Genomic DNA, 23,810 nt, shown 5'->3' on the forward strand with positions numbered 1-23,810 from the left:
CCTCCCTCCCCACCCCGCTTTCTCCTTCCTCTTCGGTTGCGACAATAAAAGGGCGAAGAGCGCGCTGGTTTCTTCCTCCTTCCTCCCCGCTCCCCCCCCCATCCTCCTCCTCCTCCCCCCCCCGATTGTCAGGTGTGGCTTCGAATTAACCAGTGGAACGACCTGCCTCCAGAAGCGGTGAATGCTCCAACACTGGAAAGTTTTTAAGAAGAGACCGGACGGCCATTTGTCCGAAATGGTATAGGGTTTCCTGCCTGAGCAGGGGGTTGGACTAGATGACCTCCAAGGTCCCTTCCAACTTTACTATTATTATTCTTATATTATTATTTCGTTGTGCTAGGAGTTGCCGGCGGGATCGTTTTCGGAGTGGTGTGCAAAACGAAATGTTGGGAAAAGGGGGTGGGGGGGGCGGTTTGCGAAGCAGGCGAAATGTGGGTATCGAGGATAGGGGAGGTTCCCCCCCCCGAGAGAGAGAGAGAAAGCGAGCGGAGTTGTTGTCGAAGCGCGTCACGCCTTTCCAACCACACCGGAGGAGGAAGGAATAAGAACCAGGAAATCGAGAGCGCCGCCTTAAGTTAAAGGGGGCGGACGGGCCCGAGGAAAGGCTGCAAAAGTCGAATCTTTTATTTTAAAGTGGTTTTGTGGGTTTTTTTTGTGTGCCTCCCCCCGAAAGTGAACAGTAGCTTTCCGTAGTAGGATATTGGCCTGCCGTGAGTGACAACTGACAAAGCTTGCGAGGCGTGATCTTGATTTTTGAACTGAGGAAGTCTGTTCAGTGTTTCTCAACCTTGACAATTTTAAGGCATGTGGACTTCAACTCCCAGAATTCCACAGCCAGCATTGCTGGCTGTGGAATTCTGGGAGTTGAAGTCCACACGCCTTAAAATTGTCAAGGTTGAGAAACACTGTAGTTAACTAATTGATTTGGCACTCTAGTCGCTCATCGCCATGAAACTAGACCTTGTTTTCTTTTTGTACTTTGGGCTGATGAAATGTTTAAATAATGGCTGAAAGAGAGCTGCTTGTATCTTGGTCTTTGTGCTGCTGTCTTTGACACTCCAGTGTTGTGTTTATTTATTCCATTGCTAAAGCTCCTCGTCTTGGCCAAGTTGACTCCCTGTGGCGTGACAATTCTAAAACAGTTAAGACAATAAGTTCATAATAAAAACATCCCAAAAATAACTTCCACTCTATTGACCGTTTTTAAAATTCATTGAAGTGTGTGTTGTAAGTTCTGTAGTTTTTGATAAGCAATATATTTAGGGACCTTTTTCTGAGATAGGATTTCTATTATTCTGAACATAATTTTCCACACTAATATTTGAGTTGAACGTTGTTTGCCTGAGGTGTCACAGTTCTGGCAAGAAAATAGGGTTAGAAGCATTTCTGTAGTTGACCTGGTAATACTACAACCTCTTTTCAAATTTATCTAAGCAGGGAAGTATGTTAAGTATAATGAATTGTGAATTTAATTTATTGGTAGTGACCATTAGGTCTAAACAAAGGTGAAAATTTATTTTCAAGCCTTGCTGAATATAGGAATATTGTGTATCATATTACTACTTTTTTGTTAAGATTGCATTGCTAAAACAATTTACTTGGGAAACTAATTATGTAATATGAGATTTCCGAGGAGATAGATATATGATTTTATTATAATTTAAATAACACTTTGAAATTCCTGGGTTACCTTTATTGCATTTTTTTTCATTGAGCATGCTGAACATTGTATTGCAAAAAGGTAGTATTTCATATTCTGAGAAGCTGAACATAACATACCATCTTGGAAATTTTAATAAGATATATCAATTATATGATTAGACCATGTTGAATTTCATTTCTAAAAAGATTCCCAATGTTTTTTGCAATGTGGCATTCCCCTTTGTCAACTGTGTTTAATATTAATGTAAACGTTCCTTTAGGAAATAGAAAACACTAATAAGATTAGCCCACACTTCTTTCCTTGCTTTTTTCCTCTGTCTTTCTTGCATTTTCTTGCCATGCATGTAATATGGCAAAAAAAAAAATAATGCCATGCATGTTTTAATTATTATGCTCTGTGAGCCATCCAGAGGCTACTTGACAGGGAAGTTATATTAAATCTAATAAATAATACATTTAAAGCAAAGGAAGCTGGGATATTCAGGATCTGCGTAAATGTGTAGTGCTTTATCTTGGGGAGGGGTTGTCTAATGGATTAGAATATGTTGCTTGTACCTTTATATATAGATATACTGTGGTCCGTGCAAAGAGGAATTGGCCTGAAGCAGGAAATGCCTAAAATGGCACTAGTTTTGCTTAGGTGGCTCATTCTAAAATGGGGAATAACCATAAGTGACCTCATAGAACTTTTTGATAATGATTAAACATGATTTATGAAGAACAAATATTTATTTTACTAACTCTGGTACTTTGACAGTCTATTTGAGACTGTGTCCCAATATTTCCTGAAAATCCTAAAGTATAAAAGCCTCAACTATATGACTGATGAGCAGATAGATTTTAAATCTTTTCCTTTTATGAATGTGCTTTAAAATTTGTATGAGGAGGGTTTTTTCCTTGTATGATTTAGGATACTTTTATGGATATACAGGACATAAGGTGCTTTGCAATTCCTTGTCAAGGAATTCACATGTTATATTCAAATTAAATCAATTAATTATAAAATCTTTGTATTTGATGTAACTTGAATTCAATTTTTTCACTTAGAAAAAATATGCTTTATCTCAAACCTGAAGTAGACACATTGTGTTTTAGAAGTTCTGTCAACCTAGCTGGGTAAGCTTGGGTTTCGTAAAACTGAAACTCAGAATGTTTTGGATGCTTTTTGTTTTAGGCCAAACAAAATCTGGAAGCATCTTACTGAGTGAATAGAATAAGACTAGTGTACCTTACCCCTCCTCCCTGCCATTGCCTTTGCCCATTTGCTGATATTCTCAAGGTCTTCCTTTCCCTACCTTCCTTTAACCACCTGGTAACTTGACACTTTCTCTTCTGCGCATCCTATGTGGTGGTTTGACCATTAGCCTTCCACCACTTAGCTACCGTTGTTAGCTTTTTCACTTCCTCCAAAACACTTTTGCCAGAATAGATTAGCCTGCACATGGAATGCTTCATGGATTGTTTTAATGAGGGTAATATAGTTAACAAACTGTCATTTAGTTCCTTTTTATGTTTTCAAGGTTACATAACTTTCACACCACCTGAAATAAAACATATTTTTCTTTGCACTATTCAAGGCTATAGAAATAGGTTTTGGCATTGTTATCGAATATTCAGTTTATTTGATCTGTGTTAAGAATTTTGGTGCTCTTATTTTCAGTTCTTCACAAATTCATTTACAAGTTTTCATTAGATTAGGTCAGTTTTTGGTAATAGCATTTGAAGCAATCCACTAATGTGTCCTATTGGGCATCTTCTGGGAAAATTAAGTTCTCTGTGCTCTCTTCTGAACAGCTGCTGCAAAATGATTATTGTGAAGTTCTTTTTAATGTATACTACATTGTCTTTTATTTCTAGAGCAGTGGTGGCGAACCTATGGCACGGGTGCCAGAGGCAGCACTCAGAGCCCTCTCTGTGGGCATGCGCGCCATCGCCCCAGTTCTAGGCCTTCAGCTGGGTTTTATAACACAGGGCAGTGGAGGCTGTGCAAAAAAAAAAAAAGGTTCAATCAATCAGTCAATTTCAACTTCTCGTGGGAAAAAAAAATCTTGCAAAGTTGGAATTGATTGATTGAACTTTTTAGTCCCACCCAGTCTGCCATTACCACCGCAGCCACACCCAGCTGGCCACGCCCAGCCAATGAGCCACACCCACCCGGCACCCGGTGATGCATAAGTGGGTTTTGGGTTGCACTCGGTCTCTAAAAGGTTCGCCATCACTGTTCTAGAGCATCGAGGTATCCATATAGGAGGTGCCTAATATAAGCACTACAACTAGGGATGCATAAAACATTCTGGGCATGAATTGTTCTGTATACAGAACAACTGTTTTGGGATGCCTTGTGATCCAACCATTTTAAGTGTGCTTCAGTTATGAGGAATAAAATAGTGTTGTACTGTTTTTCCCCGGAAGCAGATCAAAATGCAACTGATGTAGGCAGAAGAGTTTGTTTTGGATGGGGGGAGCAGGAAAAAGCCAAGACTGAGGGGTTTCTTTGGCAATCATATGTATGGAGATTGGTAGTACCGATAAATTGGTAGCAAAGAGAAGGGTAGATTTGATAAGTAATGCATTGGACATCAGTGGTGTCTGACGGGAGGCAGGAAAGGAAGAGGCTGGGAAATTGGGTAGACAGGCGAGGAAGGTATGTTTGCAGTGTACAGCCTTGTTCTACCCATTCCATAAAATCACTGGGAACCGTCTGGATTTTGGCCAAAACCTGGAACAACCAAAACATTTGGATTTTATTTCTTTGCCATGGCTGAATAATACTGGTTAGGCAGAACTTCTGGAATGTAGTTTTCCCTTTTACGTGACCTATAACCTCAAGTATATTCCATTAGCCTGAATATTAGTTTTCTAATTCTAAATGTATTCTCATCTTTTGTACACTGGCAATATTCTCCATAATAAACTTTGTATTAGGTATTTAAAATTACTTTGAGAGTTTGTGATAGCCTTTTCTGTAAATATTCAGCAACGTGTGCATTTCCTGATTGTTTCAGTAAAGGAAGAAGCTGGTTCTTTGATTGATAGACAAGGACAATGTCACAATGGATATTGCTCTTAGCCATCCAGATATAGGTTAGCTACTATTCACTAGATATTTGACCTCTTTAATTTCTTCTTACATTTATCTAATGATTATTCTGCAGTATATACTCTGCTGGGTGAATTGACTGAACCCTATCAATGAAATCTGCAATTTCAACTATCTGGAGAGTTGGTCTATAATCAAACCAAGCAGTATTTTTTATGAATTACAGTTCGTGCTACCATTTTATTACAATATTATTCATACTTGCTTCTGTAAGATGGATTTTCTGTTTGCAGCTGGAAGGATAAACTTCATCATCTGACATAGGTGATGTAGCTGGAACACTGCTATCAGATAACTTTGAAATAGAAGACAATAAGGCTCCACTTGACTGAAGCAGCAATTTCAGTAGAAAGGTGTTCTGTTCATTCACATGTATGCTCAGAAGGTGAATGTGGTTTCAGAGAAGCTATGCTGAACCTCCAAAGAGCTTTAGCGACAGGTTTGGAGGGAAATACAGCCTTAAAATAAAATAAAAATTGATTAATATTGAAAGTGGTGTGGGGGGGTAATCAAGATAATTTCATATAGAGGCTCATCCAAACAAAAGAAAGCAGTGAAACTAAGGACCTGCTTTTTCAGTATTAAAAAGTACATACCCTGTTCAAAGTGGAATGGTAAAATTTCTGTTTCTGTTTTAATTTAAATAAAATAATTGGGTTTTTTTTTCAGACATGAGATTTCCAGTTACCTTGAGAAACCCATCCAAAAATTACAACCAGAAAAGATACTCCTTAAAAATAGAATGATGTAAGATGTTTAGTAAACTGAGCATAATCCTTGAAACTTTTGAACATTTTTGGGTTATTTCATTCAAGCATCCTGTCCTACTATTTCATTGCTCCATTATTTGCTCTTTTGTGCAATTCTCTGTGTCACCACATAAGCAGCATATTTATTACAATTTCCTAAAAGTGATCTCTTTTATGACCTGCTACCTCAGTTTGATTTTAGTCAATAGAAAGCTAACTTCAGGGCTAGAAATTTCTTTCTGTACTGCAGGCAAATGTATATTTTATATTTCACTTTCTTTTCTTCTCTTCATCCCTTTCATAAATCCAAAGTGTATTTCCATTTGAAACTTATACAAATGTATTTTCAAATATTATGCAGTGTTTTTTTTTAAGACAATCCTTGCCTTGAGCCTATAATCTAATAGTAAAAATGCTAAGAGTTTGAAAGCAAGCAAATCTAGGCATGAGTTCTTAAAATTCTTAAACTGATTTTACAGTGATTCAGTGCATTATTCCTGTGAAGGTCATTCTGGCAAAAATGTCAGTTGATTCTAACTGATCTGGAAAAACAGGTTTTGCAGTTTGCCTTCCTCAAATGCAGCTAGGTGGAAAAGATGAGCAGCTTGAGGATGCAGTTACTTCTTATAAGATTGCAAACAGGGTGGATAATAATTGATGATTTTTTTAATTTATTTTTTTTAAAAAATCATATTTTTTATTATTATCAAATTTAGTTTAATAAAATGCTTTTGGAGTAAAAATTTAAATATAGTTTTCTATTTAATATACACTAACAATTTAGTTTACTCAGCGTGAAATGGAGCTTAGTTATGTAGCATGAAGCTGTATATTCTGCAATATTTACATTTTTGGTAAACTCATTCAATGAATCCAAGCTCTGCACGCTGAGATAACATGCACTGCATAGATGCATTCACACAATTTCACAGTAACCGTGAGATAAATCATAAAACAAAGTTCAGGAATATTCCTTTATCTCATTGTTTTGCAAATCTATGTACATTACAAACTGTATGATTGTTTGAAGAGAAATGCATCTGTACCAGGCTCTAAGTGTTTTAGTTAAATAAAAGAATTTGAGTAGTTTTCCAACTATGTGTGATTAACCTAAAATTGGTTCTGATATTGCTGTTTTGCTAACCTGACAGCTTATTATTTTAAATAGGAAACTTCATTTCTTTGCAAATAATATTAAAGGTTCTAACTACCAGCAAGAATGAGTCCTTATATTTAAAGAGCACCTGTCATTTCAGATCCATCATGGCAGTTCCTGTTAGCGGGCATCCACTCACCTGTTGCCCGCCACGTACCTCACCTTGTTGTGTCACTGCTGTATCACCAGCCGTCCCATTAAAGTGAATGGGACTGTCGGTGAGTCAACAGCGGGCCAGAAGAGGAGCTGCTGCGGGTCAGAGATGACAGTTGCTCTTTAAAAACTATGATTTAAATCGAGTTAATTTAAATCAAGCCTTTTTACTAGTGATTTAAATCGACTTGATTTAAATCAAATCCACCCTGTTTGTAAATCTAACCATGTTGCAAAATGTTTAGCGATATCAGAACCGATTTTAGGTTAATAGATTAATCACACATACTGTGTTTCCCTGGAAATTAGACCTACCCCGACAATAAGACCTGCCCTGATTTTGGGGGGTGGGCCTAATATAAGCCCTAACCCAAAAATAAGCCCTAGTTAGGACCCTGCCCACTCCGTCCCACCTCACTGCCGCAATGGGGCAGGAGAGCACATGTTGCGCCACTGCCGCCACAATGAGGCAAGGCAGCTGGGGGAGGGGGTGGCGCTGCCCCACACACCTCACACCCACTTACTTCAGGCTCCCCCCCAGCCAGGCCACTCCTTGCTCGGCGACCTTCCCTTTCACTCTCCTCTCGGGCTGGACTATCATGCTACAGAGGATGAGCGGGATAGGCCCTGTCCCCTTCCGCCGTTTCGGAGCCAGGAGGAAGTAATGGCGAAAAGCTCCGCTAAAAAAAACTAAAACTAAAAAACTTCAGTCAGACCTTCCAACTTCTCATGAAAAAAAAAAAGATCTCGTGAGAAGATGAGTTTCAAAAGGCTAACAATATGATTTTTTTTTAATTATGAAAAAAGCCTTTGGCAATGATGGCTAATTTATTCCATGGCTATATCCATCTTTAAAGAAAGTCTACTGAACAGGAGTAGCCTGTTTTTAAAATTTGTGAAAATGAGGCCTTAAATAAGCAAGTTCTGACAAGTCTGTACTATAGTTGTACATGAAATATATATTCCTCCAATATAAAGTGGAGCCCTCCAACCAATATGACCATTAGTTAGGCATGATGAAACTGTTCAGTATGTCAGATACTTTCCAGGATAGTAAAACCTGCATTATAATAATGTAATAGTATGGATATGAATGCATATGCCATTAAAATGACTCTGTAGTACAAATAGTTCCTAAGTATTTAAAATTATAAGTTTCATGAAAATGTTTAAAATTATTTCTTTAAACCTTGATGGCCAAAACATGCCATCTGGTTCCTGTGAAATAGTAAATATTTGTTGAGAAATGTAATTATACTTAGTGGATGCTTTTAGAAACCCACAATCCATTGACATTAATAAAATGTAGGAAAATGGGATACTGCAAATGTTGAATGACAAAATGAACTTTAAAAGAATAAGCATAATACAAATATTACAGTTTGTCTCCTTTCCCAAAGGCTTCTGTGTTGCATGGACTGAAGTTTCCATGTTTTATTCTTCTCAGTTCACCTTTGAGATATGTTAGAGTGAAAGAGAATTAAATATTTAGTTAGTATAAGCAAAGTGGTGAATATATTTGTATACCAATTTAAATAATTGGAGCGGTGGTATTCCTCATTCAGAAGACAAATCCAGAGGAATCCCCCCCCCCCACTTTAATTAATTTTCATGTAGGCTATACCTGACCTTCTGAATTAACTGAACTGATATATTTTGTGTTTCTTGCGGTTTTGGACTACTCCCCAGTACTCTTCTGCTTACTGTATGACTTTGTTAACCCATTAACAATTTAAAATTACTCAGTCTTTTTTGACTTTGCCAAAAGGCATGAGTTTTCATGAATGGCAAGTCACTTCATCAGATTCATGGAATGGCTAGACTGATGTCAGATTTGAATTGGGGTGAGGGGAGAGAAAGGTTGGTTATTCAAATGTACATTACACATGAGACAGATTATAAATATTTCATCAATTAACAATTGTTAAATTGTGTTAAAAACCCACTTTGTTAAGACCTTTTGAGTTTGCCTAAAACACGTTTAAGTACATGAGTTCATCCATTTCTCCCTTATGGTGTTGTTAAAGTCCCATATATCCAAAAATGATTCTTCAAAGTTTGCCATACAGTGTTTTGAAAGGTTGAAATGCTCTGATATTATTTTGCACAACAATTCCATGATTTGTCCAATGTAGAATTCAGAGGGACATGACTGGCATATGATGGAATATATCAGAGGAAAAGCATGCAAAGGTATTTATCTGTGTACTTATTGGGGCCTATGGGAGCAAAACATCTGGGTTTATTGCAGGATCTGGTTTCCACATTGGCACCATTGTCCTGGTATTTTTTTGTTGCTTGTGAATTGAGTAGTTGTCTATATTCAATATGGGTCTGCCACCTAGTGCCACCCAAGAAAGCGCAATGTCATTTGTACAGTGTGGGGTGTAGCTCAGAGGTCCCCAACCTTTTGGGCACAAGGGACCGGTTTCGTGGAGAGAGGTTTTTCCACGGACCGGAGGGGGCGTGGTTTCATGTACTGTCTGCATCCCGCAGATGGGGCTTTGCTTGTTTGCATGGACCGGTTTCTAGCATGCAACGGACTGGTGCCGGTCCACGGACCAGGGGTTGAGGATCCCTGGTGTAGCTTATAAATAATATTTGAGTGGCTTGAGCTGTAAGCTGTAGGTGACAATGAGTGGTGTTTTCTGTGCTCTGTCTTTTAATAGGTCATCTCTGAAATTGATCTAGCTCTATTGATTTGTCTACTGAGCTCATTGAGTGGGTTCACTGTTATGAATGCCTCTTTTGATTCTGTCAATCAAACATCTGTGTCAACAAATTTGGTTGTAGTATAGAGCTTGGCTATAGATGAGAAATTTGTTAGTGTGTTCTGGTTGTATGCTAAACAGCTCTCTTCCTACAAGGTCTATTCTAACTTCAAAGTCCACGCTTAAAACCTTTCAAATATAAGCAGTGTAGATTAAGAATTAAATATCTGGCTGTAATTTCTGACAATTGAATACTTTAACTGAGAAAATTTAGCTGCTTCATCCTTGTACAAGTCTTAAATAACAATATCAGAAGAACCAAATCTTATTTGATAGTTGGGCTTGTAGTCATAACTTTATACTTATACAGTACAATGCATTCCTTAAATTTCTAGTTCTGATTCTGATTCAAATTCAGAAATTTGATCAGAAATGATCAAATTTCTGACAATTATAGAAGTTTCTGATAGTGTAATCACACAGTAAATATTTCTTTAATATTATATGGATTATTTTCTTTAATTTTAGTTTCATTATCATGCTTAAATCTCTGTATTTCCTGATTCTGTTAAAATACAGTGTTGTATTATTAATATTCTTGCTTATATTTTGATAATATAAAAACTGATATTTTCTTCAATTTTGGCTATAGAAATGTCTATCTTGCCACATGAACTCTTGGTATATATGTATGTCTGTTAAGTCCTTTAATTTTGGGTAGCAAGAGCAAATTGTCCTCGACTTACAATCATTCATTTAGTGACCATTCGAAGCTACATTGGCATTGAAAAAAGTGACTTATGACCGTTTTTCACACTCACAACTATTGCAGCATCCCCAAAATCACTTGATCAAAATTTGGACGCTTGATAACTGGCATGTATTTATGAACAGTTGCAGTGTGCTGGAGTCATGTGATCATTCTTACAAGCAAAGTGAATGGGGAAACCAGATTCACTTAACATCGCTGTTACTAACTTGACAACTGCAGTGATTCACGTAACAACTATGGCCAGAAAGGTCGGAAAAATTCACTTAACAAGTGTCTTTCAACAGAAAATTTTGGCTCAGTTCTGATTATTGGTTGAAATGACCTGTAATACACTTCTTACACAGCAACTTTTATGTTTTAATTCCTCCTTTCCATTCAAGCCCGAATTTAGTTTCTGCATTGTGTACACTAGAGTTTTTGGCATTCCTTTGTTATGATTTATCTAAGCTTGTTACTAACCTATCTATAGACTCTCCTGATTTAATAAGAGTATTGTTGAGATACTGTGTTAAATTTACTTTAGTTTATGTCGGCCTTGGGATTATTTTTAATTTATTTTTTTCTTGACAAGGTCCCATGAGTTCCTGACAGAATGGCTAATAGCTAGGGATTATGAAATAAATAATTGGAAGCATGAAGACCACCACAGTTTGATAATACCTGTTCAGGAATATTCATTTTTATCCAATAAAGCATAGTTATTTTGTTAGTAATTAAGAAAGAGATTGCATAAAAATTTGTGAAACCATAACTGAAATTACTTGTCCAAGAAATGCATACTGGGAACAGATAATCCTTTAAATCAAATTTCTTGCTTGGCAATCTCAGTAGCACTGCATTGTTATGGTGATTTATATTGTATCTATGACTAATAGAAGGAAGTTAGTTGATATTGCATCATATTACAGCAACTCAAGTGTTAGATTTTCAACTTCAGATAATGATATTCTAACTCAGAGGTGTCAAACTCGCCAGGTGACGTGTCGCGATGTATTGTGACTTTTTCCCCCTTGCCGGAGCTGGGGTGGGCGCAGCTTCTGCGTGGCATATCCGGCCCACGGACCAGCAGTTTGACACCCCTGTTCTAATTAAACTATGGCTGAAAGTACTAGTGCTGACTATAGTTAATTTTATTTATAAAAGCATATTTTATATCTCCATTTTAAATTAGTTATATCTGGGTGTAAGAAAACCAGAAATAATTATTTCAGAAATAATTACACTTCTAATGATATTTAACATAATTGAATTGTTTAGCTTAATATCATTCAGTCTTTCCTCAACTCCCAAAAGAGGAATGGGATTACAACCTCAGCCAGCATTACTTAGTTTTTGATTTCTACTGAAATATATTTTCTCAGTCTGGCCTTGCATGTATTAGGGACTGCCCTGCTCCTTGGAGAAGATTGTATGACATTGCTCTTATCTGTTATTTTTATGAAAACATTCTCCCTAATAGAGTATTACTACCTCTTTCCTATTACTTATATCTACCTTAGCTTTTAAGATGTATATTGTGATAGTAATTCAACTTATAGATAACACATAGAAGAAATTATATTTTTTCTACCTAGGAAATGGGACCATCCTTGAAACTGCAATGTGCAATCTTATTTTCGTAGTTCATTAGATGAGTAGTGTTTAGTTCTTCTGATTCTTTATATATGAATGTAGAGACTTTTTTCCCCCAAAAAAGTATGGCATATTTTATCTATGTATGTGCTTGGCAGGTAAATTAGAAAGGCTTTTTGTATTGTCTATGTCTGAAAAAAGGGAATCCTTTAACAATAGTTGTACAAAGTTTTATCTGATTGCTCTATCTAAGCCTCTCTTTTTCATATTGTATGTTACTAAACTGTTCCATTTCTTTTGCAAAAACATTCCATAACTCATTTCATTCTTATATTTTTTCTTCCTTTAGCTTTATTTATCATTGCCTGTACAATAACTGCTTTTCTAACTTTTCCATTTTCTCCCATTTGTTTTCACACAGTGTTGTTACAGATCTTATAGCAGTCGGTTTAAAGGTAGGAATCTTTTTCTGTCCTTTCATATAAACTTGTTATCCACATTTTTATTATTTCTGGATAACACATTGAAACTTGTGCATCATATAATTTTTTTTTCTTGTGGCATTGCTTTATTTCCATCCAATTTCTTTCTTCATGAAATGGATCTTAGCTCTTTAATTCTTAAAAGAGTTCATAATTTATGTTCCTTCCAATTCAGCTAAGGATATTAATAACTTAGAATGCATATGTACATTTAACCCCATTCCTGTGCTGGAATGCTGTTCAAAGGTAAGTCATAAAAAGCTGCAACCCATTTTTAAACTCTGCTGAATAAAGCAATCCAAAGCATTAAAAAAGGCACATATGGAGCACATTAGCCAGAATCTTACTTTTCAAAGTACTAAAGTAGCCAAGACTTTTACAAGGTTCTCTAGCTGTCTTCACATGTGTTCATGTGCACAACCCCTTCACTTTTTTGGTAGTCCCAGTTGAAGTGTTTCTGGGCATGCATACAAAGGTAATGAGAGGACAGTGTTCAGATTACATGTGTGAGCTTTGCAAAGGTTTATTTGTTAAATTTATTTGCTGCCCACAGGGCTTTTTTTTGTCATAGAACGCCCAGAACGGAGTTCCAGCACCTTTTTTGGATGGAACCTTGTAGGGTAGGCAAGATAGGTTGTATGTATGACGTGTGTGAGTTCCAGCACCTTTTTTTTTTTTTTTTTTACAAAAAAAGCACTGGCTGCCCATCTCTTATCAAAATAATTCTGGGTGGCTTACAGTATTAAAACATTAAAATCCTAAAAGATAAATGTTTTTAAAGAAATAAAAATGGAAGTCACCATAGAAATCAAATGTTTTAAAACATTAAAATTAATGTTTAACATTTCAAAAATGGATGATTTCTTTGTGGCATCACTTTTTGTGAAGCATTGTTTTCAAATGTTTTGTAGATCCACATGATGAATATTTCTCCAACTACTCTAGTTGGAAATTCTAGAATAGCATTGAAATACTTAAGCACCATATACTGTGAAAATTCTATTGTGAGCTTTAATTTTGAACTACACAAAAATTATTTGCATCCTAATCTTTGCTAAATGTTATGAAACAGGAATAGGCAACTGGTAGCTTCCAGATATTCAGTTTTTTAAAAATTATTTATTTATTATTATTTACTTACTTATTTACATGTTCGGTGGATTACCCTGCCCTTCTAATAAAAAAAATGAAAAAATGAAGCTCCATGTAGCTAACAATAAAAATACAACACAAATTAAAAGCATCATTATGAGCTTCATTAATCAAATGAACAATAAAATACCATTATTTAAATCAGCATAGCCAATGCAAATGGATGGTGTGTATGTATGGCTGCATCCCCTTATCTATCCTATGTTTTCAGGAAAATTTCTATACATAATTTACTGGAGCATTTCAGTTAAATAACTCTAATATATGAACATGAACACACACATATACACTTAGAAGTTTCGTTGAACTAACTGAGGGAGATGGGTGGTTAAGAAATATAAAATATAAATACAAAACTGAGGCATATCCTCAGATACAATAGATTTGTGGCCTTAAAAACAAACGTGTGTTATGACTAATATAAAAGCAAAGACCAAATGCATGCTAAATTTTGTTTAAGCTATTTTAAGAAGGTGAAGCAATTTATAAACTTGAAGCTTTGGAAAATGAAGTATGTTACTGTCAAAAGCATTCTTAAGAGATGAATGAAAAGAAATTATGCATTCTAAAGAAATAATGTTTTTTATTAGGAGTTTATAGCAATTTTCTTTGCAGATAATGTTTCGTACATAAACAAATATAATTTGTTATATCATTGATTTAATTTAATAGAACATAGGATTTAAAAACAAAACCAAATTCTGATAATGTACTATAGTTTGAAGTCAAAAAGCCATTGCATCATGAGCCATAGAGAGTTGATTAGACTTATTGTACTGAAATACAAATATTATAGTACTGCTAATGAGTAATATGATTTCATATATTTGTGTTGCAATTATAGCTTTACAGAAAATGACATTTACACACAAATGAAAGCACAAATATTTAGGTGGTATAGGGATATTTTTGTTTTTAGATAGATATTCAAATTAAGGCTGCATGCACAATTGTGTCATCAGATCCTTGTTAAATATTAGCAACCACATAAATAGTCCTTCTTTAGGATGTATATACCATTATGGCACCCTTTGAATGCTGAAATTACCTTAATTCTAGGGGTTTATACAGTATACGCTGTCAACAAAGGGTTTGGTTGAATGTGTATGTCTCTGGACCACAGACATAGGGCAGTGTCATTGACAGCCATAGAGATAAAACCCTCTATTTACTTTTATTTTTCCCTTGTTGTATATTCACACCAGGAAGTTAACAGTGTATTATAGCAGAGATGAATTATTTAGGTTCTTTAGGTTGAATGGATCTTTACATTAAATGGTTTTAAGTTACAAGATGCTGAACGAAGAGTGGATATGATTGGTCATCAAAGTTCCGGCAGATACAATGCTCTTGCAGTCACATGTTCATGATTTGCAAACTTCCCTGCTGGTTTCCCACAAGTAAAGTCAACAGGGAAGCTGGCAGGAAGTTAGAAGTCATAAACACTTAAATTCCTTGCTTAATGACCCGGTACTCACTTAACAATGGTAACTGGGGATTGCTGGAATTGCCATCACTAAGCAGTGCAGTCACCTGATGTCACGCTTTATAGCTGCATCACTTAACGATGGAAATTCCAGTTCCTATTAACCAACTACTATATCCATTTGGATTTGGGGGGAAGAAGTAATATTACAAGCAGCAGACATTTGAGTTTTCTAGCATATCAGTAAGAGGAAAAATGTGGTGAAGCCACCAGTTGAAGGGGAGGGACCCCCGCCGGGGAGAGTAAAGAGACATTCCAGCTTAGAGTCTATTGGGTGAGAAAATGACTATAGGTCTATATTTGCTCTTTCTCAGGTGAAGGCAGACAATCTGGTGCGATTCTTGTAATACAGGTGATCAAGAATTAAGTATCTGTTTGGACCTATCTGGTTGCTTGTATCTGACAAAAAGCTGTAGATCTGAGAGAATAGTTCTGAAGCCTTATGAGAACCTTCTACATCCAGAAATGAAAACGGCTTGGATTGTTGCTGAAAGGTAGAATAACATAATTCCAAAATAGGAAGCATATATTTAGACACAGTTTTCTAAATATGCCTGAGTTTAATTTTAAAAAAAGTGTGCCATGGTTTCGAGTGATCAACTTTTTGTATGAAGAGAAGTCCAGCTGTTTCTTTATTTTTGGTAGCAATATATTACTGAAATATTAAAATAGTCCTTTGTCTTTTCAAAAATGGGAGAGAGACAAGTAGTACCATTTCCAGTCCTCTTGTGGCTTGTAGAAGTTGTCATCTGTGTCTGAGAAATGTATCTTTCTACTATGTCTGTTGATTATGATCTGGACGCCACCCATTCTTTACAGTTAACAGCGGAGATATGTAACTGCAAGCTCTGTTGATCCTCTCACTATTATTGCTAAAAATTGGTAGCAGAGGAAATACATAAAAACTTGTGGTAGCTTACCATGTTTGCTAAACAGGGCAATCATTAAGCGAGGACTTTTTGTAGTGTGCAGATAGTCATCGACCTACAACCATGCATCAGCAACCATTCCAAGTTACAACAGGCTGAATGGTGGTTACAAACAGACCTCAAGAGTTCCAGCCGTCCCAGCACTCCTATGTTCATGTAATTGTGATCGGGTGTTTGACAACTCTTTCACACTTAGAAATTGGTTGCCAAGCACCCAGTAAATCATGTGATTGCCATTTGTCACCTTCCCTGCTGAGTTCTTTAAGGTAAGTCTCCCCACACTTGCACATCATCCCCAGACTCCTATGCTTGCACCATGATGGTTACTTAGCCCCACACACCCTCCCTGACCTGCACAGTGCCTCTTTCGCACACCCTTAGGCATGCATCGTCGTGCCTCTTACACACCCTTCCCAACTCTTCCTCATCCACACAGTACCTCACTCACACTGTCGTTACTCCTGCACCCGCCTTGCAGTCTTTTCTTAGCCCTCCCTGATTCGTGCAGTGCCTCTCGTGCATCCCCCACCACCACCGCACCCTCAAACACACACCCCTCCAATCTTCCCTAGCACATCATCTCCACACCTCTTGCGCACCATCTGCTCTCACTCTCCCTTATTCGCCTACCTGCCAGCAGTCGTTTACCTGCCGGTGGGCCTTGAATGTGCAAATTCCCAGCCAGTTTCCCCAGTGACTTCTCAGTTGTGAGTACCTGGCAGGAAGTTGTCTTGCCTAATGATCCTGGGATTCAGTTAATGATGGCAACCAAGACTGCAGGGATTGCTGTTGCTAAGCGACGTGGTCGTGCTTTACAACCACATTGGCTATTGATGAAAATTTCTGTCTCCTGTCCCAATTGTTGTCGTAAGTTGAAGAACACCTGTATTTAAAACAAACAAGAAAACTTTTCAAAGTCTGCCTTCCATGTACATAGTCTTACTTATCCAAGTTCTACCGCTTTGAAATTACATAATGCTATATAATATCAGATCTTTCATTGGGTCAAGAGGCAAAAGGGCTAAGTGGCAGATTGTCACACACCATCTCCCCCACATTCAAGGTTCATCTATTGAGAGCAAGAGTTTCTTTTCCCCTCAAGCAAAAGTAATCAAGACCTGGAAAAGAAGGATATATCAGAAATCAAGAATGTTTCCTTTTGCCAATATTCACATACACGCACATACTATTAATCCATTTATACATACAATTCCTTTCTTTCTTTTCATATATATGGTTTCTAAGTATTCTGAACAGTATAAGTGACAGACTTCAGGGACAGAAAATATTGTCTGTTGTAAAACATTTTAGCATTGGGGGGGAAAAAAGGGACCCATTCTGTAAGAAAGTTTGCAGAGTTTGATGGAAAGTTATTGAAATGGATAATTCCATATCCCTGCTTTAAGGTGAAATTCACAATTTAAGGGATCCTTTGCAAAGAAAATTGGCTTAGAGGACTTGAACTTTCAGAAATTATGCATCCTCTGAACTATTTTCCCCTTAATATGATAAAAAGATCCTTACCTCTCTTGCTGTGCTCCTTGCTTGAGAATGTTTGTGCCTGAATGGAGACTACTATATTGTCAGGGAGACACAGCAGAAAAAGAATACTGTATATATAGGACCCTTGGTCTCTGCAAGTAGACTGCACTGCCTTTCAAATGATGGTAATTTATTACCAATACGTATCTTGACCTTTCGTTTAGGCATACTAGGTGAAAGTCAACTTTTGGATATAATAATTCAGAAAAATAAACAATAGAATGCTATATAGATTACATGTAATGGCTTTTAAAAAATCTTATTTTCTTGCTGAACAGAATTTCTTAAAATCTTATTTTATCTAGTCTAATACTTTTAATTACATAGGTTCTATCTTTTTCTTGATGCCGTGAACTTTATTTGTTTGATTAAAGATACATTTTCATTCTAGATTTGCTGGTGTTCTTCAATCCATTTGTAATCTTCTTCATCCCTTCTGCTTGTTTGTAGAAAAGATTTGTTATAACGTGCAAATCTTAATATGGAACAGTGAACATCTTAAAAGAGTCTTTGTTCTTTTCTAGCACTAGCATTTTCATAAGCACTTGTTATCTTCTGTTGGCAAAGTTGCTACCTTCTTTTAGTATTGAGTTGTTCAGTATTGTTAGCTTTATTGTGTCCTAACCTGTAAAAGAACTCTCTGATGGCATGGATTATTTTGGAGCTCTTCTTGAAGGAGGAATAGGTAAACTGATACTCCAGGGTTCTCTTAGAATTTGACTTGTGCCATGCCAAAATAGCAGGGCCAGTAGCAAGGGATTAAGATTTATACCAGTGGTGGCGAACCTATGGCATGCGTGCCAGAGGCGGCACTAAGAGCCCTCTCTGTGGGCACACGTGCCGTCACCCCAGCCCCACCTCCCCCGCAGACCCCTCCTCACCAGCAGCCCCCCCAGAGGAGAGTCGCCCCCAGGCACAGCCTGCACAGAGCAGCGCAGCCAAGGACATGGCAGACGGACAGCAGGGACAAAACTCCGCCCTCGCACCCCATCGCGCGCAGATGATGCTGTGGGACGCAGGCGGAGGGCGTGCCCGCCATGGCGCTGCTGGGCCACCTGGGCGATCGGCGGGCCGTGGAGGCGGTGGATGGCCCTGCGGGCGGGGGCGGTTTTTTTGGCACTCTCTAAAAAGTTCGCCATCACTGATTTATACAATGCAGTCATCTGGAACACACATGCCACTTCTGGTGGCAGAGTAAATTAGCTGAAAGTTCTGTGTGACTTTAGTACTGTATATATAGTTAGAAGTGCAAATGTAGCCAGTGAATCTATTATGAGTATGTGTGGATGGATAAATCTTCAGCATTTTGTCAAGTCTTGTCAAAAAAATAAATAAATCGCCATTGTTAATCTCTAAGGCAGGATTTTTCAGAGTTCTGCGGACCCCTAGACTTCTGGGAGAACTTGATGGGATTCTGAGAGGGGAAAAATCACTCAAACTGCATCTCCTGATCAGAGCTTTCAGGAATCTTTTTAACCGACAGGTTCAGCAACCTGAAATTGTTTGAAAAACCCTTTTGCGAAAAAATCCTTAATGAGCTTCCAGCAAATTGTAGTTCAAAGTAGTGGTTGAGATTGAAAGGGCATATTATGATTTGGAGATGTGCGGAGATGCATACCGCAGCTGTCACAAACACTATTAAGGAGCTTTTTATCTTTTTTCTGAGTATCTGCTTCTCTCCTCTGCAGCTGATAACACAGTTCTGGGGAAAGATGTATTAGGTTATTTTTCTTGTGATGTCCAAATAGCATGGTTTAAAACCAAATAACAAAAATGGTTTCTGCCTCCCAAACTAAGCAATAAAGCTTTGTCAGAAAGAGGGGATAGGTGCTTAAGAGAGAATTTAATTAGAAAGTGATATGTGCTGGATGTTTAGAATTTTTCTTATTTTATGATTAATAAAACAAATTTTGAATGAAGTTGCAGAGTACGTTCCTATGCAGCCATTTGGGAAAGGTTCAGTTCCTGTCATAGCGTTCCTTATTGTGAAAATTCTTGCCCAAAAAAAAAAAAAAGGTGTTTCCATTGGATGTGGAATTTCGTGTTTTTGTTTGGAGATTAATTTTTTTTAATTTGGTATTTACTTACTTAGCTACAGCTATAGCAGTGTTTCTCAACCTTGACAATTTTAAGGCATGTGGACTTCAACTCCCAGAATTCCACAGCCAGCAGTGCTGGCTGTGGAATTCTGGGAGTTGAAGTCCACATGCCTTAAAATTGTCAAGGTTGAGAAACACTGAGCTATAGCTATTTGAAGAGTATATTTTCATCAGTCTTTTAATATAATTTTTATGAAAGATTTTCATATAAGTAAAAGATAAACATGAAACTATATAGAGTGAAATTAAAAAGGGAAGAGGTAAAAGAAAAAGTAGGAAAAGACGTTTAAAGCTTCTTTATAACAGTTGTAAACAAGTTAATTATCTCTCCTTTAAAGTTTAACAATATGAATATTTTCATATTCACTCCTAATATAACATATTTTTATTATTTCTTGGAATAGTCAGTTGTACACATAAAAATTCATTATTTGAGCTCTTTACATTGATTATTTGATACCTTGCAAAGATCTATTGTGTAAAATCTATGTAACATAGCAGGCAACTATATTAATATAGTCTATACAGACAGCAATTAATACAGTTTATGCAATCTCTTGGCTTCCCTTTTCTGGCCTTCATAATGATGAAACGGGGTAAGGCTGAACCTAGAGCAGTCATTTAGGATGCTATTGGATTTCCCAGTAAAGCAAAGCACAGAAGATACTTTTGGACACTTCATGAATCCATTTATGCCACTGATTCAGAAACTTCTTTGTTTCTTATCTTAACCAATTTGGTAAAAAGAGAAATATTAAGAATATTTTCTCTTTGTGATTGACCATCTGGTAAGAATTTCTTGAGGATAAAGTATCTTGATTTTGTTAATCCTATTAGTTTAATATATGGATACTGAATTCATTCCCTCAATGGTTGTCATATTTTCTGTGTGTGTCTGTTTAAGACATACCAGATCCTGATACTGATCTAGCAGGAAGCTCCAGTAATTGATACATTAGACAATGGAATTAGCTGCATGCAAACTGCGCCAGTGAGAAAGAAGACTGAAACAGCTGCTCACTCCCTGTGTTAAACTGAGAGCCTTGTTTCTAGGGAGATTACTGATCAACTCACTGAACCCGTAGTAAAATGGGTTGTTGGTTGTTCTGTTGAGGCTTGTTGCTATTTCAAGTGAACTGGTGTAGTGAAATTGCTTTCTTTGCATAAGTTTAGCTCTTCCACAATATTTTGTTTCTAAACGTTTTCTGTATATAGTTACCAAGGCCAAATGTAATGCTAGATGATTTCCCTTTTCATTGAATCTATACAAATACTTGAATGTGCTTCCATTTGGCCCTTCTTGTAAACGGACATCAGTTTAATTTTGTTTCTTCTGAACAGCTTTCTTTCTTTCTTTCTTTCTTTCTTTCTTTCTTTCTTTCTTTCTTTCTTTCTTTCTTTCTTTCTTTCTTTCTTTCTTTCTTTCTTTCTTTCTTTCTTTCTTTCCCTCCCTCCCTCCCTCCCTCCCTCCCTCCCGATAAAGTGACACTGTGCAGTTTACAAAATAGTAAAACAAACATAAAATCAATTAGGCATTCTCATACATAGGATTTACTATGATTTGCTAAGTTTGTGGCTGAACCAAATTTCGTTATACAAAATGTAATATCTGCGGAAGTAACACTGGGAGCTGTTTACGTGTGTCAAATTATTTCGTTACAAAGAGTTTCTAGTTGTCCTTCAAATGGTACAGAGATTAGTGAAGATGGAATTTTTCAATCCAACCATATTTACTTATTAGATTTATATCCGGCCTTTTCTTCAGGAGCTCAGGATGGCATACATAGTATGCCTTTCTGCCTTAAATAAAAATAAACAAACAAACAAACAAACAAATAAATAATAGATTTGTGAGATATGGTGCATAAGTTTTGAAAAGGGGTGTTGGCTGTTTGCATTCTATACAAGTGTTCCAACAATTACACAACAAATCTTGCTAAAATGGATATTTCTTGACAGTGGAAGACACATAGAAGAAGTCTATAAATGAACACAGTGAGAACGGAGCTTCTTTGATACTTTGTATAATCCATTGTTTGGCACTATATTCATGGAGTATAATGATTGTTTTATAAATTGTAAACTTTTAGGTGATAAACATTAGGCAGATTTCCTGAGAAACAAAACTGCAAGTTATAAGAGAACTATAATGGTTTTTTGGGGGGAGGGGAATTGTTCTGATTCTTCTTTGTCAGAGGCAAGTTCTTTTAGGAATCATGAAAAATGATACTGATAGTTTTCTTAAATTGAAAATGTAATGCCATGAACAATACTGAAATGTTCATAATTTTTTAAAGTTCTAAATAGAGAAAAAAATAATTTCATGCATATACCATACACGTATATACAGATAGTCCTTGGGTTTTGATGGTAGTTGGGACCATGATTTCCTCATTAAGTGATCTGGCTGTAAAATGCAGCATCACATGACCACATTAGCTTAGCAACAGAAATCCTGGCTGGACTGGTTGCTGTTGAAAATCCAGGACCTTGCAGGTCATTAAATGAAGACCTCACATGACCGTGTAGGACACGGGAGTCAAACTCAATCGCATCCCGTGGAGTAGTAGTAGTAGTAGTAATAATAACAACAACAACAACAATAATAATAATAATAATAACAACAACAATAATAATAATAAAGTTGGAAGGGACCTTGGAGGTCATCTAGTCCAACCCCCTGCTCAGGCAAGAAACCCTAAACCATTTTGGACAGTGTTTCTGTATATCTCCTATCATTTTATTCATTGAGTATAAAATTTTGAGATACACATGCTATTTTTTTAAAGGACATAGCATGGAAACTTAAATTATTTTTTACTAATTTTTTCTCCAGAATTGTTCTCCAAAAATATTTCTATCGGAGTATCTTGGAACATTGTTTTAGCCCATATTTTTTAAAATAATTCCATAAAATCAGTTCAATTTTTTGGAACATACATATGTTTTTTTCTTTTAATCAAAGTATGCAAGATACTTGCTGCTAGAACTCTGCTGGCTAAAGTATTAAATATATTATAGAAACGTGTATAACTTGTGGTGGTCCAGATGACTCTTATTGTAGATCAGGGTATAGCAGTAATCTGTGGTGATTTTGCAGGCCTAGTTAGCAATAAGTTATGTTTAATTGCAAACCTTAAAGTGACATTCTCTGCTAATTGAATGTAGATTATTTAGAGCAAAAGAAGTAAGAAAAAAGTAACTGCAACTAATAACTTATGTTTACTATATATTTTTCTTGAATATAAAATTCCTAAAATTAGAAAGAATTTGACCCGTTGGCAAGAGATTGTAAGAATTTTCTTTGTGACAACACATCAGACTAAAGAATGTAAGACTTTTTAAGTATAACTATTTAGAAATAATGCTTTGTAAGCTTCATGAAATAGTGTTGCACTTCATTATTTATCAGTGCCAATGACAAGAATTGATAACTTTTTAATGAATTAATCAACAAAGCTAAAGACTGTAGTGATTAGATCTTCCCCCAGATTTTCTCAAGCAAAATGGCATCGCACACACTATTTGGATGCTGCAGCCAAAGGCATTTGTAGCAGTTTATGTCTAATTCTTCATAGCCGATAGGAGATTGTCTGTTTCCCTCTGTACATTTAATATTCTTCAGATACTTTTAGTATATGGTAGCTAGATAATTTCCACTCTTTTTTTCTATCTTTGGAATTGGGGTATGTGTATATTGGGGGGAGGCAATCAGTGCAGAATTTTGTAGTTAACGTTGCATAATTCTGCATCTTCAAAGTTGGAAGATGTTTGATAACCCACGTGGCTTATCTGCTTATGAATCTTGTCCTTTTCTCAATCTCAGTCTCTGATGTCCCTGGGAAAGTTGGGTGGTACTGCAGGCCTTAATTGTTTGTCCTATTTGTACCTACAGCCTATACCCGTGGTAGTGAACCTATGGCACGCATACCAGACTGGGCACGGAGAGCCCTTTCTGTTGGCACGCGCGCCAGAGGCACGCTCCCCTCCCTCTCTCTACGTGCGTCTGACTAGTGGGAACTGTCCATGGCCACCCTCCTCCTCCATCCTCCTCGGTGACGTGCGACCCCCAGCGCTGTGACGATGGCTTCCCTGCCATCATTGGCCGGTCCATGACCCCCACCTGCCAGGTGGGGAATTGGCAGGTTGTCCCGCCACGTGGCCCCATGCTGCCCAATCCGGAGTCCTTTCCTCCGTTTGCGGCCTCCACCCGGCGGCCACCATGCCACCTGGCCGAAGCCGGGG

General features: G+C 37.0%; 1 protein-coding gene across 1 annotated transcript in view; it reads left to right on the forward strand.

The window, feature by feature from the left end:
- PTBP3 (polypyrimidine tract binding protein 3) overlaps positions 1 to 23,810 on the forward strand; it is a 57,577-nt gene that overhangs the window by 976 nt on the left and 32,791 nt on the right. The window contains exon 2 of the mRNA XM_015819208.1: positions 12,297 to 12,330. Within this exon, the coding sequence (XP_015674694.1) occupies positions 12,297 to 12,330 (34 nt within the window). The remainder of the gene's footprint in view (positions 1 to 12,296; positions 12,331 to 23,810) is intronic.

Source organism: Protobothrops mucrosquamatus, unplaced genomic scaffold, assembly GCF_001527695.2.
Source record: "Protobothrops mucrosquamatus isolate PMUCROS unplaced genomic scaffold, P.Mucros_1.0 scaffold874, whole genome shotgun sequence".
NCBI classification, from domain to species: domain Eukaryota; kingdom Metazoa; phylum Chordata; class Lepidosauria; order Squamata; family Viperidae; genus Protobothrops; species Protobothrops mucrosquamatus.